The sequence below is a fragment of the Callionymus lyra genome, chromosome 2 (genome assembly GCF_982586985.1).
Source record: "Callionymus lyra chromosome 2, fCalLyr1.hap1.1, whole genome shotgun sequence".
NCBI classification, from domain to species: Eukaryota; Metazoa; Chordata; class Actinopteri; order Syngnathiformes; family Callionymidae; genus Callionymus; species Callionymus lyra.
This window is the reverse complement of record NC_141819.1, coordinates 4,493,018-4,510,298: the sequence shown is the minus strand read 5'-3', so window position 1 is coordinate 4,510,298 and position 17,281 is coordinate 4,493,018. Positions and strand designations below refer to the sequence as shown.

Here is a 17,281-nt window from a genome sequence, read left to right as displayed (position 1 = left end):
ATTTTTGACGTCTTTAATCTTTTTTTTTTGTTAAAAAGAAACTGTTTTATTAATATTACTTTCTTATTAAATACTATTGTCAACTAATATGTAGTCTATAGAGAGAAGCTAGTTATCATCAAAGTCATTTACTTCTTCATTTCCTATAAATAATAATTAATTAGGGTGTTTCTCAGAATAATCCTCATTATTATCACGTTACTAAAGGTAGAAAATAGTCACAATGGAATAGCTACACTACCGCCATCAAGTGGCCACTAATGGGAATAGATATAGAGAGTGTGTGCGTGCATGTGTAAGTGTGTGTGTGTGAATTTTCTTTGACAGAAGATGAACAAAAAGAAAGTGACTAAACCAGTGGATTTATTTGAAAACAAGATCAGGAAACATCAAAGTGAAGAGGTTTAGTAAAAGTTCAATTACTTTGTTTAAATACATGATGTTTATTAGTTTTAAAGAGAGATTTTCCTTTTTTGGTCTCAAAGTTTCTCTTTGATTCACTGCTTCATAGCAAAAGTATGACTACCCTCTAGTGGACAAGACAAGTAAAATAACCATTAAAATATATAATCAGATGAGCAGCAAAACAATGAACCATTAGTTGTATCTTTGAACAGATTGTTCCTCTTCAGGTCAGGATGTTCCAAGAATGAGTCGAGCTGTTAAAATATAATCATGTATTGAAGTCATTTGAAGTTGATCAAACAGTCTGGAAGGAACATCTTAACATTCATCTTCTTGCTTGATCTGTAATTCTCTTCAAGTTATTTCCCTCTGTTTCTTCTGAGAGTCACTGTGGTAGTCACTCCTCAGTCGCAGCTTTTCAAATCTGTCAGGATGATCCAGATAATCCTGATCCTCCATCAAGTTCCTGTTGTCGTTGGACAGTAGGAGGCGCTGCTGTGTGTGAGTCCAGTGAGAGTGAAGACTGAGAGAAGAAGAGACATGAGGTGATGATGGTGGAAGAACGTTGTCTTGACGATCATATACTGATCCAAACTGAGACGAGTCAATGTTCTGTCAACATTCTTCTGAGAACTTGAGAGAAGAACCATGTGACTGAAACATCCCAGAATCATCTTGAATGTCAGATTTGAAGATGAAGTCAGCAGCTAAACTAGCATGTAGCTAACATGAGTCTAGTCTAGTTGTGATGAAGATGTTCAAGTGAACACATGATTCAATATGAAGTGATTCATGTGTGAAATGATGTTTAAAGTGACTCAACATTGTGAGTTGATGATCAAACTCACGTCTGATTTCAAATATTTGACAGAAATATTTCTTTGTTCTCCACTGACAGTCAAACTGAAACAATGTTGATGTTGAAGCTCCTGAAGAGTTTTGAGCTGAAGGTCTTGAAGATTTGGAATCAGAGCTTCACTTGATACTGTAACTGTGAGTCTTTAACATCTGCACGTTTGTTCTGGAATCTTCTTCATCAAGTCCATGTCCACAAAGACCTTCAACTGCTGTGTCAGCAGATGAGCTTTGATGTTGAAGTCAATCAATGGAATCTAACTTACCATTCATGGATGAAGGTCAAACCAATGTGGTCTACAGCCTGGAGGAAGAAAGAGTCAGAAGATCAGATTCATTTGATTCAGATGTTTCATGAATATTGTTTCATTCTCAGTGGACGACTCAGTCATGACTGTTGATGACAACAAAGATGGATCTATAAACAGGCTGCTCAGTCTCAACTGTCTCCTTCATGCTTCCACTGGTGTCCAGCAGGAGAACATGGAGGAACTCAGAGTTTGGATTCATGTGCTCAGTTCAGATGAAGAGTCTGAGCATCAAATGTTCAGTCTGAAGATCTTTGGAGTTCAGTCAGTGAGTTCTGCTGCTCTGTTCATACCTGAGAGTCTCCAGTCTCCAGTCTGGACTCTTCAGTCCAGCAGACAGCAGCTCCAGTCCTGGTCCTCCTGGATGATTCCTGCTCAGGTCCAGTTCTCTCAGGTGGGATGGGTTCAATGTCAGAGCTGAGGCCAGAGAAGAACAACCTCTCTCTGAGATCTGACACCTTGACAGACTGAAATGAAGGAGAAACACTTTTAGAAACTTATCAGAACCAAGAGAAGATGATGTTCTGACCTGAGAGTCTCCAGGTGACAGTGTGGACTCTTCAGTCCAGCAGACAGCAGCTCCACTCCTGGATCCTGCAGCTTGTTTCTACTCAGGTCCAGTAGAGTCAGACTAGAGGACGGAGAGCTGAGGACTGAGGACAGAAGTGAACAACTTCTCTCTGACAGTCCACATCTGATCAGCCTGTGAAAGAGACGAGTTTCATCAACAAGTGACTTTTTCAATTTTCTATTTGACAAGAATTTAAAGAGTTTATTTATAATTTAATATTGTTATTTTAGTAATAAATAAAATGAAAAAAGAAATCAAGATTCAATATTTTTAACAAGTGTTTTTTTTTATTTAATATACAAATGTGAAAGTGTTTAAATTCCAATATATAATATATATTCAAATTATTTAATAAAATGATTCAGAAAATATTTCTATGGTTAAAAAAATACAACATTTTAATAAAATGAAATGTTAAATTCAATCCTTCAATTCTCTGATGACACTGATCTACTTGCATAAGAAACAAAGCAAATGTTTTTCAATATTCAGTTCATGAGCTGAAAATAGATTCAACTGCTCCAACAGGAAGTGACATTTATCAACACGTCATATTCAAAGTAGGAAATCTACACTTTTCTCTCTTAATGTTTGGCCTTGAAAATGTTGAAAACCAGGATCAACTTGATGAGACTGATTGTTGCAACAGTCACATGTCAGGAGAATGATCACAGATACCATCAGCACAATGGATTCAACAAGAAATGGAGACACATGTGTTCAGTGTGAAGTGAAGTAGTTGTAGATGAGCCTCACAAATCATTGGAGAAAGACATTTCTTACCAACATGTTAGTTTTCACACCCGTATATAACCTGAGCACAAATATTGATATTTTCTTACAACACACTTGGTTGTCACGTCAATACTTCATCTCTCCTGTCCTGTTTGTGGGGGCGCTAATCCTCTAAATGAGGGTGAAGAAGTCGTAACCAGCGGCTGATGAAGATGACGAGTTAACAATAGTGTCAGTACACGATGAGGGCAGCCTACACTGTACAAAAACAAACAACTCACCACACATGGATTTCCTAAATGTTACAAAATAAAATGTTCATATCTGGATCTACTACCTGAAAGAATCAATAATCAAACAGAAATATCTTCTTCACATTTGAAGTTAATCTTACAGCAAATGACATCAACTTTCATTGATCTCTTTACATCCACCACACATGATGACTTTAACCACGTCTTTAAAATGATCATCAATATATGATTTGACTGTTAACTGATGCTTTTACAAAACTATACTTTCTATACGTGAGTGTCAGTGAAATTAAGTTATTCATAATTGTATTATTGATCTTTATTTTATAATGATTTTATTCACACAGTTGCAACATTAAATTCAAGTAAAAACAGTCATTTATTGTAAACAATTAACTTTGAAATGACTTGTTAATGTGGTTCAGTTCGTCAAAGTCACCACTCTGAGTGTTTTCTCTGTCACAAGACAAAAGTATTTATGATTCCTTTAATAGTACTGACGTGTACAAAATACTTATTAAGTGAACAAAGATCTGGTGTTTTTTTGTTTATGTTTTAAGTCTCCGTTGATGGTTGTTTTGACTCTGTTGGTTTGGACTGTTGCTGAATGAATTGGAGTCTCAGTAAAAGACATGACAAACAAAACTTATTGGCTTCAATGAACATTTATGAACATATTTAGCTTCAAAAGAAGCTTAAAGTAAGTAAAGTAGTTTTGTTTGATTAAAGAAACTTCATGATAAATTGAAGAAAAATGTAAGAATGATGCGATTAGTCGACTTAATGGTTGAATATTTGGTGACCAGTCGACTGTTAAAATAGTCGTAGACCTCATGAACAACAGATGAACCATAAGAGAAGAACAGAGACAACAACGGTGGAAAAAACAAACAATGAAAACAAATCAAAGTCAAACCTCAAGATTCCACTCTAAAGTGTTTTGTCTTCTACGAGACAGATGACGCGAGAACACTGGATAAAGAATATGAAGGACTGTTGTTTTGATTATTATTCATTTTCATTTAAAGTTGACGCTTGTTTATTTATCATTACAATGATTTATTAAGATGATATTTTTATAAACTACGTAACATCTTTACCTGCTACACAAACATACAAATGTATCTATGAGCTGCTTCACTGAAGAACAAAGTGATGACAGACTTTGACTCGTGTTTCCACCTCTGACTTTACATTTGAGCTTTGATGATGTAGAAAAGATGATGTTCTGACCTGAGAGTCTCCAGGTGACAGTGTGGACTCTTCAGTCCAGCAGACAGCAGCTCCACTCCTGGATCCTGCAGCTTGTTGTCACTCAGGTCCAGTAGAGTCAGACTAGAGGACGGAGAGCTGAGGACTGAGGACAGAAGTGAACAACTTCTCTCTGACAGTCGACAGAAGCTCAGGCTGTGAAAGAGACGAGTTTCATCAACAAGTGACTTTTTCAATTCTTTATTTAAAAACAATCAACTATTTACTTTCATAAGATCATGGTCACATGTTTGTTTGAATATTTATCAGGTTGGTATAAATGAGGGTGAAATGTTGAACATGACGACAGAAACACAAACATGAAGAAGGAGTAACAACAATGTTGAGGTTGTGGTTTGTTGTTAAATATTTACTTTAGAAAAACAGACTTTCCTACAAACTAGTGAGACATCATTGATTTATGCTGAATTGTTGGAACATGAACAAGTATTTCAGTGAATGTTTTCATGTGATCAACTTGATCTTGATTAATCAAATTAAATAAAATAAAGTGTTTTTCAACATTCAGTTCATGAGCTGAAAATAGATTCAACTGCTCCAACAGGAAGTGACATTTATCAACTTATTTCGCTTAAAAAGAATCTTAAAGTAATACCTGACATGAATATTTTAAATTAAATACACACAGTCGGACAAAGAGGACTATGAAGACGAACCCCTTTGATTTGATTATTTATTTTTATAGAACACATTTCCTGAGAAAAAGACAAGAGTTGACCTTTTGTATGAAACAGTAAAGTTAAATAAAGCTGCATTTTTATTGATGTAACCTTCGTGGTTTTGTTTCATTCAAGAAACTTCATGTGAATTTAAGATGAAGATTTTGTAGAAATCAGGCTCAGAGCTGCTGTGAAGGTCACACATGCTAACTTAAGTTTATTTACTATAAATAAATGTTGGGTACACATTCATTTGTGTATACGCAGTATAATTAATGAGGCCACATGTTTTAAATATGTTGTTTTCATTATTATTTAAAGTTGACGCTTGTTTGTTTATCATTACAATGATTTATTAAGATGATATTTTTATAAACTACGTAACATCTTTACTTTTCAATTCTCTATTTGACAAGACTGAACTAGTTACATCATAAAATCACATATTGTATGAATATTTGAGGAAGGTTTGTCTAAATTAGGATCAGTTTGTTAAACACGATGACAAACACAACAATCATCAAAGAGTAAATCAAACATTCATGTTTAGTTCATATCATCAGAAATGTTTGAACAACTTACAGAACTTTGTTTGCAGCTTGAACCACCGGCAGAAGCCTCTCAAGAACCTTCTCTGAAGCAGAGTATTTCTTCAGGTCAAACTCGTCCAGATGTTCCTCTGAGGACAGTAAGATGAAGGCCAGGGCCGACCACTGAGAAGAAGACGTTTGATATATGGAGCAACCTCCTGATCTCATCTTCTGTTGGACCTCCTCCACCAGAGAAGTGTCCTTCACTTCATTCAGACAGTGGAACAGGTTGATGATTCTATCTGGAGACACATCCTCACTTATCTTCTCCTTGATGAGCTGTGCTGTGTTTTGATTGGTCCAGGAGCTACTTCCTGTCTGTGTCAACAAACCTGGAAGGAGACTCTGGCTGGTCTGCAGAGAAAGACCCAGAAGGAAGCGCAGGAACAAGTCCAGATGTCCATTTGGACTTTTTAGAGTTTCATCTATTGCTGTCTGGTAGAACCTTTCTCTTGGACTTTTGTCGATTTCTGTCAGTTTGGATGTTAGTTTTGATTTCATCAGGTTGACTCCAGAGTTGATGAAGGTCTGGTGGACGTGAAGAGCAGCCAGAAACTCCTGAACACTCAGGTGGATGAAGCAGAACACGTTGTCCTGGTACAGTCCTCTCTCCTCTCTGAAGATCTGAGTGAACACTCCTGAGTAAACTGAAGCTGCTGAGATGTTGATGTCACACTCTGTGAGGTCTGACTTATAGAAGATCAAGTTTCCTCTCTGCAGATGCTCAAAAGCCAGTTTTCCCAGAGACTCCATCATCTTCTTGCTCTCAGGATCCCAAACTGTGTCAGTCCCAGATCCTCCGTCGAACTTCACCTTCTTGACTTTGATCTGAACCACCAGGAAGTAGATGTACATCTCAGTCAGGGTGTTGGGCAGCTGTCCTGTCTCTGTGCTCTTCAACATGTCCAGAACTGTGGCAGTGATCCAGCAGAAGATCGGGATGTGACACATGATGTAGATGCTTCGTGACCTCCTGATGTGAGACATGATGCTGCTGGTCTGCTCCTCATCTCTGAACCTCTTCCTGAAGTACTCCTCCTTCTGGGGGTCATTGAACCCTCTGACCTCTGTCACCATGTCCACACACTCAGGAGGGATCTGATTGGCTGCTGCAGGTCGTGTGGTGATCCAGAGACGAGCTGAGGGAAGAAGATCCCCCCTGATGAGGTTTGTCAGCAGGACGTCTACTGAGGTGGACTCTGTAGCTTCTATCAGGCGCCGACTGTTGAGGAAGTCCAGAGGGAGTCGACACTCGTCCAGACCATCAAAGATGAACAGAACCTGGAGTCCTTCAAAGCTGCTGAGTCTGGATTCTCTGGTTTCAGGAAAGAAAAGATGAACAAGTTCCATCAAACTCAACTTCTTCTCTTTCAGCAGGTTCAGCTCTCTGAAGGTGAAAGGAAAGATGAGCTGGAAGTTCTGGTGGGCTTCGTCTTCAGCCCAGTCCAGAGTGACCTTCTGTGTCAGGAGGGTCTTCCCAATGCCAGCCACGCCCTTCGTCAGCAGTGTTCTGATTGGTCGTTCTTTGTCAGGTGAGGCTTTAAAGAGGTCTTCTTGTCTGATGGTGGTTTCTGGTCTGGTCTGGTTCCTGGTGGCTGCTTCGATCTGTCGGACCTCGTGCTCCTGGTTGACCTGGTCTGTGCCCCCCTCAGTGATGTAGAGCTCAGTGAAGATCTCATTCAGAGGAGCAGAGTTTCCTGCTTTAGCGACCCCCTCAGACACACTGTGGAACTTCTTCTGCAGGCTCCTCTTCAGTCGTCCTCCACACTCTGAAGCAAGACTTCCTGAATGAAGACATAAGTCACACGAGTCAGAAGATTGTAGAAGGTGAAAATGGAGTAAAATCTTCAGATCTGATGCAAGTGTTCTTCATCTTCATCATGTTTGTTCACATGTTCTTACTGCTCCACAGACGCTCGGCCAGATCCTCCTCCTCCATGTCCTTCAGGAGATGAACTGTGATCTTCAGGAATTCTTCTCTGATGCTTCTCCACTTCTCATCTTCCTCCTCAGTCTGTGGAGTCTCTGGACTCACAAACCTCCAGACTCTCTTCAGCTCCTTCTGCATATAGTTGTAGAAGTTTCTCTCCAGTGACTGGAACAGAATCACAGAGAAGAAAGTCAGAGTGATAGTGTATCATCTCAAGAACCACAAAGACCAGAAGCTTTAACTTGGATTCAGCTGAAGGATGATGAACAGAAGGAACCTCTAGGATGAGGACCTCCTCTAGTTTATGAACATACCAGCCGTTTGATTTCCAGTTGTGAGGGATGTTGCTGACCAATGAGAAGCTCTGAGTTCTGATGGTCCACTCTGAGAAGAAGAGATGAAATCAAACTGTAAATAAACTCTTGTTGTGTTGAAGGTTCTGATCAAAAGTAAACTAGAAGGTTCCTTTTTAAACCCACTTTCATCTCCATTAGAACTTAAATCTTACATATAATTTTGATAAAAATGATTCTTCTTGGTCTTATTCTTCAAAGTCTCACGACAGTCCAGAATATTCTGGTTCCTCCTGCTGGATCTTGATGAAAACACAACTCTGATCAACTCTCATCTGTTTCTATCCTGGTATTCACCAGCTGAACCACTAGATGTCCTCACACTGCTGCACATGTCCACCTCTGCACTACAACTGTGAAAGCAACGTTTGAGGTTTTTAATTGTGTCTTTATCTCCCCCTGCTGGTGGTGTGAGTGAAGTGAAGTTCTCTGGTTTAATGTGTGTATGAACCTGGTAGACTCACACTTGTTCACTCTCACCTCACACCTGGAGACTCTTCACTTCCTCTGAAGTCCATATATCTCCCCATTGAATGATCACTCTTCAGAGACACACAGCAGGGTTCTGGTCCAGATCTTGGTCCAGGTCCAGCAGGTTCTTGCTGCTGCTTTGATCTTGAACACAGAAGTAGAATGAGTGAGAATGAAGACATGGAGGTGCTAAAAATGGATCAAGGGATTGACTTTTTACGAAAGAACATGTTTTTTTTTTAGAAAGAACAAGCTGGACATATTTATTACATTTTGAGTTTATTTGACTTCCTTGAAAGAAGAGAAATGTCAACTGAACTTTAGTCTGAGCTTTTGTTGTTTAGTCTGTATCTTTTGTTTTTCTCTTCCTTCTTTATTTGTGGTGCTTTTCTTTACGCTAGATTTGTAGTGCGCGTAATGACAGAACATTACGGTAGCAGTGATGAAGCGTGAAAGAAATGTCTGTGTTTACGAAGCTCCTGATATTAGTTCAAGTTGATGCTCCAGTGGCGTCACTAGCCTGAATGGATCATGACTAGAACCAACAGCTTTAAAGCAGGAGTTCAGGGATTGAGCCTCGGTGTTGATGTTTATAACTGTTGTTTATTTATTGTGTTGTTGCTACAGCAGCAAACTTGCCATCCATTCACTTATTTATTTGTGTTCAGTGTTGTTGAGGAGATCGTTATTTGTGATCATTCTCTTGTGAAAAGCTTCAGATAAATGCATGTATACAAGCCAGGCTTTGGTTCAGTTTGTGGAGGTGCGCTCGGTTTGCTCACCCAGTTGTCCAGGAGGTATTATGTGCTCACATAAGTTTAGGGTCTGCAGCCTCAAAAAAGAAGACACTGCTATGTGAAGTTGTGGCACAATTGGAGTCGAGTGTTTTTAACTCCACACTTTTAACTGACTTTAATGCAAATTTGGAATTCCAGAAAGACACGTAACAAGCCTCAAAAACTTTCTACTCTGTAAATTAATAATAAAGTAGTCTAACAAATCTTAACAATTCTAAGGTAGTACATTCTTCATAATAAACTATCTCGTGTCAATAATGTGAGAATATTGATTGATAAACAAAAAGATAAAAAAATCGAAAGGAAGCCTATTTTGTAATATTAATTATTAATTAAAATGATGCCTCTCGTTGTTGGCTAATGGCAAAAATATATAAATAATGTTTCAACACTGAACAAAAACAAATAAGAAAAAAAAACTAAAAAACACTGTAAAAAAAACAACAACAGGTAAATATAAATCACTTTGTACTTTCACACACAGAATTTTTTGAAGTTTTACAAAATATTTTTGTGTTGTAAATTCAAATTATATATTTACAAGTACAAATGTTTTGTCAATACAAAATAAAAGTTACAAATATTAATTTTACATTTGTGGATATTGAAGACATATTATAAATGACTTCCCTATAGGTGTATCCATTGATGAGTTGAATGTATGTCCTTTGTGTAATCAATTGTTAAACATTGATAATGTCATCTCTTGTTCAGATCTTAAACATCCTGTATTGTGTTTTACGACAGCTCCCTTCCCACAGCAGGGGTTATGAAGTTTCAGGGCTCAGGGGCTCTGGCCATCCGTGTCTTAACTTTTATGGACCTTGGTGCCATTTTGTTAGAAGTGCTGACTGTGAAGATAACATACTGTATGTATTGGGGGAGGAAGGATAAAGCCACGGTAACAAATGTCGTGATTGTTTAGACAAGGATGTTCCCGACTTTTGAAGTATCAAGACACAGAATTTATGGTCCACGAACCTGGTTGGAGATAACAGGTGTGAAGGAGGTCAGGAGATTCTTTGTTTAGATTAGTGATCAGATCAAACAACATCTGTTGTTCATTATGGAGTCAGATTTGGGGAACTTAACTTATGATGGGAGTGTCTTGAGTGTCTTGAGGGCTTTAAAAGACGAGACGATCTAAAGATTAAGTGCCACTCTCTGGGAGGACCTGGGTGAGCCAGGATGTCTGACAGAGACTGGACCAAGCGCTGGAACTGTGGTATTTCTGAACAATTAGAATAATTTGCATTTCTTTGTTTAACTATTGTATTTAAAGTCTTGTAAGACCTACTTTGGTAATCATACTTTGTTATTAATAAATTGACTGTCTTAATTCTAAAATGTCACTCTTCCTTGGATCAAACGAATGCGCAGAACTCATTAGACAGGAAAGAGATTTGAGTTCCTTTAATATCACAACACACGTGCAACCATTGGAAATTTGCAGATCACCCTCTGTACAGTTAAATATTAGTGAGACAAAAATAGCTCTGTAACCTATGAGGTTTATAATTGTATCTTTATCTCCCCCTGCTGGTGATAAGAGTGAAGTGAAGTTCTCTGGTTTAATGTGTGTATGAACCTGGTAGACTCACACTTGTTCACTCTCACCTCACACCTGGAGACTCTTCACTTCCTCTGAAGTCAATCACTCTAGGGATTGAACGATCACTCTTCAGAGACACACAGCAGGGTTCTGGTCCAGATCTTGGTCCAGGTCCAGCAGGTTCTTGCTGCTGCTTTGATCTTGAACACAGAAGTAGAATGAGTGAGAATGAAGACATGGAGGACAATCTTGGAGGTCCTTGTCTCACCTCTGAATAACTTAACTAAATGATTAACACTTAGACATGACATGAATTAATAGTTTCTTCTTGGAACGTGCAGGGCTTGAATAAACTTGTCAAGCTAAAACAGGTGATGAGAAATATCATAAAGTTGAATGCAAAGATAGTTTCTCTTCAAGAGACGCAGATAACTCAGGAGGATGAATGAAGGGTGAGATCAAGATGGGGGGGTTTCTCTGCTTCTTTTAGCTCTCAGGTGAGAGGAGTCATCACATTGGTTCACAAGTCAGTGCCATTTCAATTGATCAAGGTCACAGAGGATCGTTTTGAAACATTTAACAGGCAGCTAATGTCTGAACTTCATCAATTAAAAGCTAGGAACAATCTTCTGTCAACTAATATTGCAACAGAAAGTTTAATGAGATCAAAACAGTCCTACGATGATCAAGGTGAGAAGGTAGAGAAGCTACTAGCTTGGTGAGTTAAACAAGCACAAGCAGAAAGATCAGTTAACTCAATCCAGTTGAATAACGGTGTGACAACCTTCAATCCAAAAGAGATTAATGACAGATTCTTGGATTTTTACCAAAATGTAATATTCGTCCCAATATTCTAACATGGCTCCAGATTTACAAAAAGACTTCCTCGACTCACTTGAAATTCTTGGATTTGAACTCGCAGGACACATTAAACGAGGACCTGCAAGTTCATCAGATCTCTGACACAATTTCTAACCTGAAAGGTGGGAAAACTCCTGGGCCTGATGGAATCCCTATTGAAGTGTATAAAATATTTAAAGATAAGTTGATTTCACCCCTTTTAGATTTGTTTCAGGAGTCCCTCAATTATCTTGCTAAACACTACGATAATTACTCTTTCATTAAACCTGGTTAAAGCATTTACTAGTTGCGGATCCTATAGACCAATTTCCCTTCTTAGTAATTATGTGAAAATTCTTTGTAAAATCTTTAGAACCACACTTGACTCGCATCATTCATCCAGATTTGTGAAGTGAAGGCAAGGCTTTCACAATATTTGGAGAGTTTTAAATATTATTTATGAAACATCTGTTAAATCTGATGATGCAATGGTGTCTTTGGACGCTGAAAAAGCTTTTGACAGAATCCAGTGGAGTTATCTATTAACTGTACTTGAAAGATTTGGAATAAAAGGTAACTTTTTAAAATGGATAAAAATTCTCTATTCAAATCCCCAAGCAGAAATTTTAACTAATAGTTCAGTATCTGCTCCTTTTAAATAACAAGTAAATAACAATACATTTGTCATAGTGTTTATGGCAGAGAGGGAAATAATTACTCCTCCTTTTGTCACCCCTTCTTGGTTTCAAAATGTGGATTTGTCTATCTAGGTGTAGATATTTCAGACTCAATTGAAGAAATAGCTCCTAAAAAGGATGATCCCCTTTGTGAATCTGTAATAAAGACATAAAGACACATAACAAGCCTCAACAACATTCTGCTCAGTGATAGTTAATAATAAAGTAGTCTAACAAATCGTAACAATTCTAAGGTAGTACATACTTCAGAATAAACTAGGGAGGAAGCCTATTTTGTAATGTTAATTATTCATTAAAATTATGCCTCTCGTTGTTGGCTAATGGCAAAATATATAAATAATGCCTGAACACTGAACAAGAACAATTAAGTGAATAGCAACAAGTTAAAAAACAACAAAACACAATAAAAAACAACAGGTAACAACATAAATATAACTCACTTGTACTTTCACACACAGGATGTTTAGATGTTTTACAAATATATTTTGTTTTGTACATTGAAATGATATATTTACAATTATAAATGTTTTGTAAATACAAATATTAATGTTACATTTGTGGATGTCACAACACACTGTTTATATGCAGATCACTCTCTGAACAGTTACAAATATTAGTGAGACAAAAATAGCTCCAAACTTGAAAGGTTTTTATTTGAGTCTTTCTCTCCCTGCTGGTGATGTGAGTGAAGTAACGTTCTCTGGTTTAATGTGTGTATGAACCTGGTAGACTCACACTTGTTCACTCTCACCTCACACCTGGAGACTCTTCACTTCCTCTGAAGTCCATCAATTTCCCCATTGAACCATCACTCTTCAGAGACACACTGCAGGGTTCTGGTCCAGATCTTGGTCCAGGTCCAGCAGGTTCTTGCTGCTGCTTTGATCTTGAACACAGAAGTAGAATGAGTGAGAATGAAGACATGGAGGACAATCTTGGAGGTCCTTGTCTCACCTCTGAGTGCTGGTCTGTTCATCGTGCTCCTCACACTGAGGGTATTTAAAGGAGTCTCTGTCCTCACCATGAGTCTCAGCAGGTTCTTCACCTTCACACAAACACACTCATGACATTCTTGTCAACATCAAAAGTTGTTCTCGCCTCATAGTGTAAAAACTATGATCAATATTATTGTGTTTTTGCTTTATTTGTCTGTGATGTATTATTTAAACTGTCTGCATCTTTGTTGAGGACTACAGATGGAAACTATCATTGTGCTAAATCTGGTGCAGCATCTTTTTAATGTAACTAAACATTGTCCTTTTAAAAAATAAACTGAACTGAACTAAATAGTTTCATAATGTCCTGTTTTCATTAGAGGAAACCAGAATTTACTTCACACGTTCTGCGGCCTCTACAGGCAGGGTTAGATGGAGCAGAGGTATCTTCTATCCACAGACGCAGATGGAACTATGAAATGAGGCGTCCACTATCCAGCATTAGCAGCTTCTCTACTCGGTAAAATCTCTTTCCACACTGAGATCTCAGGCTTTCTGGTCCTTGTTTTTGAGGCATTAGAGCAAATCTTCCTAAAGAAAGTCCAGCCCTTTTCTTCAACCCCTCCTGTCGGCACTCACCTGAGGGACCAGACCATCTCATCAGCTCCACCTGCCTGCAATTATTGAAGGAGAACAATAGGCTGCTTGGAGCTCCAGTCTTCTCCTTTCTTGTGTCTCAAATTGCATACTTGCGTACTCAAAGTTAGTATTTTTAGTGCGTAAGTGCGTCTCAATTCTTAGTATGCGAAATTTAGTGCTCCATGCACATTGAATTGTCACTAAAACGCCCACAAAGCTGAGTATGGTTCGATGAACACTAACCACCCTAAACGGCTCCATCTTAATGACGTTTTAAACAGTAGTTACGTCATATATAATGTACATATATATATATATATACAGTATATATATATATACTTACAGGTGCATTTTCAGCAGCAGTAGAAGGATGACACATCTTCGGTGCTGATACCAGCGTAAATATCTCACCAATATTTCAATTCTCATATTATCTGTGGAGAATTTGCGTACTAGTTAGTATGTACACTATCCTGATGCATACTAACTTCTAGTATACTAAGAGAAGTATGCGATTTGAGACACAACATTGGTGTTTTTTTTCAGTGCGCCCCCTACAGATGTGTCATTACAGGCTATTACACTGCTCGCTTGTTGTCAATCAGAAACTTAAAGCACTATAGTGATGATGATGATGATGATGATGATGATGATGATGATGATGATGATGATGATGATGATGATGATGATGATGATGATGATGATGATGATGATGATGATGATGGTCTGATCGTCTCTGAGCTTCATTAGAATTTGTGGCTCACCTGCGCAACACATGCACTTATTCTTACTATGTTTTTAAAATGAAAGTGTTTTCTTTGCATGTAGTTATTATGTGATGGTGTATTTATACAAGTGTGTTTTTAAGGATATAGCTCCGATCACGTGATCACATGAAGGAAACCGGCTTTAGCTGCTTTCATTCTGCAGCTTCACTTTGATATAACTGACTGACGTGATGTTGTTTCACAAGAACGTCTGTGACTCTCGTAGAGAAGACTTGAAGGATCCCACTGTGTTTCTTACATTATAAAAACAATCTTGTAATTTCTAATCGTTTTTTCCTAATTGCGTGAAATGCCTGGAAAACAACTCAATATAAATCGATCATGTTGTCTTAATAAATAAAGATCATTGTTTTAGTGAATGAACAACATATTTTTAAGTTTGCAAATAATGTATTATCCACTCATGTATCTACAAACATGTGTTTATTTTCAATCAATATTGATATTAATGTGTCTCTGATAAACATGGATCTGAGCAGTAAATATGTACATAGAACACCTTCAAACCTGTCAGGAAGTCAAGTTTCACGTCATTATTATTCTTGATAAATATAAAATTTGCTGCACACACACTGAAAGAGAAGAGAGCTCTGATTGGCTGATGTGCATGTCACATGAATGTTTATTGCACCGATTGCTTATCTTTCGATAGATCGCGACCGACTGTAAGGCAGCTCTGGTCTATATTAACAATACACACTCACATGATTACACTCCCAGTTACTACAACAGCACAGACACGAATTAATGGTATATTATTTGCTAATAAAGAATATTTATAGACAAATTAGTCACTGGTCTTCTGACCAGAACTAACCAAACAAGACACTGATCAACTCCTTCTGACGCTGGTATCAAGGGTTGGACTGAAATAAAAGTATGTGACTCAAGAAACCGGTCTTTCTTGTTAGACTGTTACCAAGCCTTGTGTTCTGGTTCATTGTCAAGATTTTATTTACTGTACGTGCTTTCATTTCTCTCCTGCAGGGATTTAAAAGACAAAAAATATAGATATTTTCTGAGGATCTCTACAGAGGAGGTCTGTAACCAACTCAACGCCATATTCAAGGATAGATTCGACATGGACGGCTTCTTCCCTCATTGTCTTGTTAATGAAGATATCGCCTGTGATGTTGATGAAATGTTCTGGACTGATCCAGATAATCCCTTATATTTTCACTGCTGGATTTTCTTTTCTTTTTTGTTAGTTCCCCCCTTGATTGTGTTTTTTTTGTTTTGTTTTTTTTGTATTTTGAACAGTACTGTTGTAGCATGGCACCGGTGAACAAGATGAAACCCTTCTTTTGCTCGTCCGACATCCTTCCTTGTAAGCTCTTTATTAAAGTTTTTCATGTAATTGGCCCCTGGGTTACCAAAATAGTAAAGCTCCCCCTTTCCACAGGTGGTTTCCCCAATGCATTTAAACATGCCATTGTGGAGCCTTTACTCAAAAAGCCAGGCTTAGACCCAACTGACCTCAGTAATTTCAGGCCTATTTCTAAGCTCCCTTTCTTGTCCAAGATCTTGGAGAAGGTGGTGTCTGAGCAGCTGTTCCTGGATCAGAGCGACATCCATGAGAAGTTTCAGTCTGGCTTCCGTAAACATCACTCTTCGGAGACAGCTTTACTGAAAGTGTCCAGTGACATCATGATGTCGGCTGACTCGGGTCAATACACTGTTCTGGTTCTCTTGGATCTGTCCTCAGCCTTTGACACAGTAGATCACCAGATCCTGCTGAGAAGACTGAGGGATGAAGACTGTCTGGGTCTGTGTTACAGTGGTTCTCATCATACCTTTCTGGGCAGTTTCAGTGTATCTGCCAATCAAACAAGGTCTGAATCATCTGTTGTGTGGAGTCCCTCAAGGTTCTGTTTTGGGTCCTTTATTATTTTTGCTGTACTTGATTCCCCTCGGTGAAATCATTCACAGATTTCCTGATGTTTCTTATCACATTTTCGCTGATGACATCCAGCTCTACTGCTCTTTTGATCCAACTGAGCCCCAGAGGCTGAACTTAGTCAATTGTTTGCTAGAAATCAAACAATGAGTGAAAACACTTTTCAGCTACATGTGGACATAATTGAAACTCAGGTTATTTCTCCTGATGATAAGGTTCCAGTGGTTCGGCGCACATACTACCGTACCAGGAGAGAGAATCCTTCCGGACTGTTGCTCCTAAGCTTTGGAACGATCTCTGTGTTTGATGATCTACTGACTCCTTCAAGAAACATCTGTGTTTGATGATCTACTGACTCCTTCAAGAAACATGTGTGTTTGATGATCTACTGACTCCTTCAAGAAACATCTGTGTTTGATGATCTACTGACTCCTTCAAGAAACATCTTAAAACATTCTTATTTGTGCTTTTCCTTGATTTTCTGGGACTACAGGGTTTTTCTTATGTGTCTTGATCTTTTAAAGTATATATTTTAACTAATGTTTTTGATTGTCAAAGCGCTTTGTGGCCCTGGTCTAGAAAGGCGCTTTACAAATAACATTTTCTTACTTATAATTGCTTCTTGTTTTTTACAAATTGCGTTAAATGCCTGGAAAACAACTCAATAAACATCATGTTGTCTTAATAAATAAAGATCATTAATTAAATGAATGAACAACATATTTTTAAGTT

At 38.1% G+C, this 17,281-nt stretch overlaps 1 protein-coding gene across 1 annotated transcript in view; it reads right to left on the bottom strand.

The window, feature by feature from the left end:
• Positions 1 to 1,578: 1,578 nt before the first annotated feature.
• The window catches only part of LOC148085110 (NLR family CARD domain-containing protein 3-like), a 120,429-nt gene continuing 104,726 nt past the window's right edge, over positions 1,579 to 17,281 (bottom strand). The window contains exons 8-9 of the mRNA XM_087781518.1: positions 2,098 to 2,271; positions 1,579 to 2,035 (exon numbers count right to left, since the gene is read on the bottom strand). Of these exons, the coding sequence (XP_087637644.1) occupies positions 1,834 to 2,035; positions 2,098 to 2,271 (376 nt within the window). The 3' untranslated portion in view covers positions 1,579 to 1,833. The remainder of the gene's footprint in view (positions 2,036 to 2,097; positions 2,272 to 17,281) is intronic.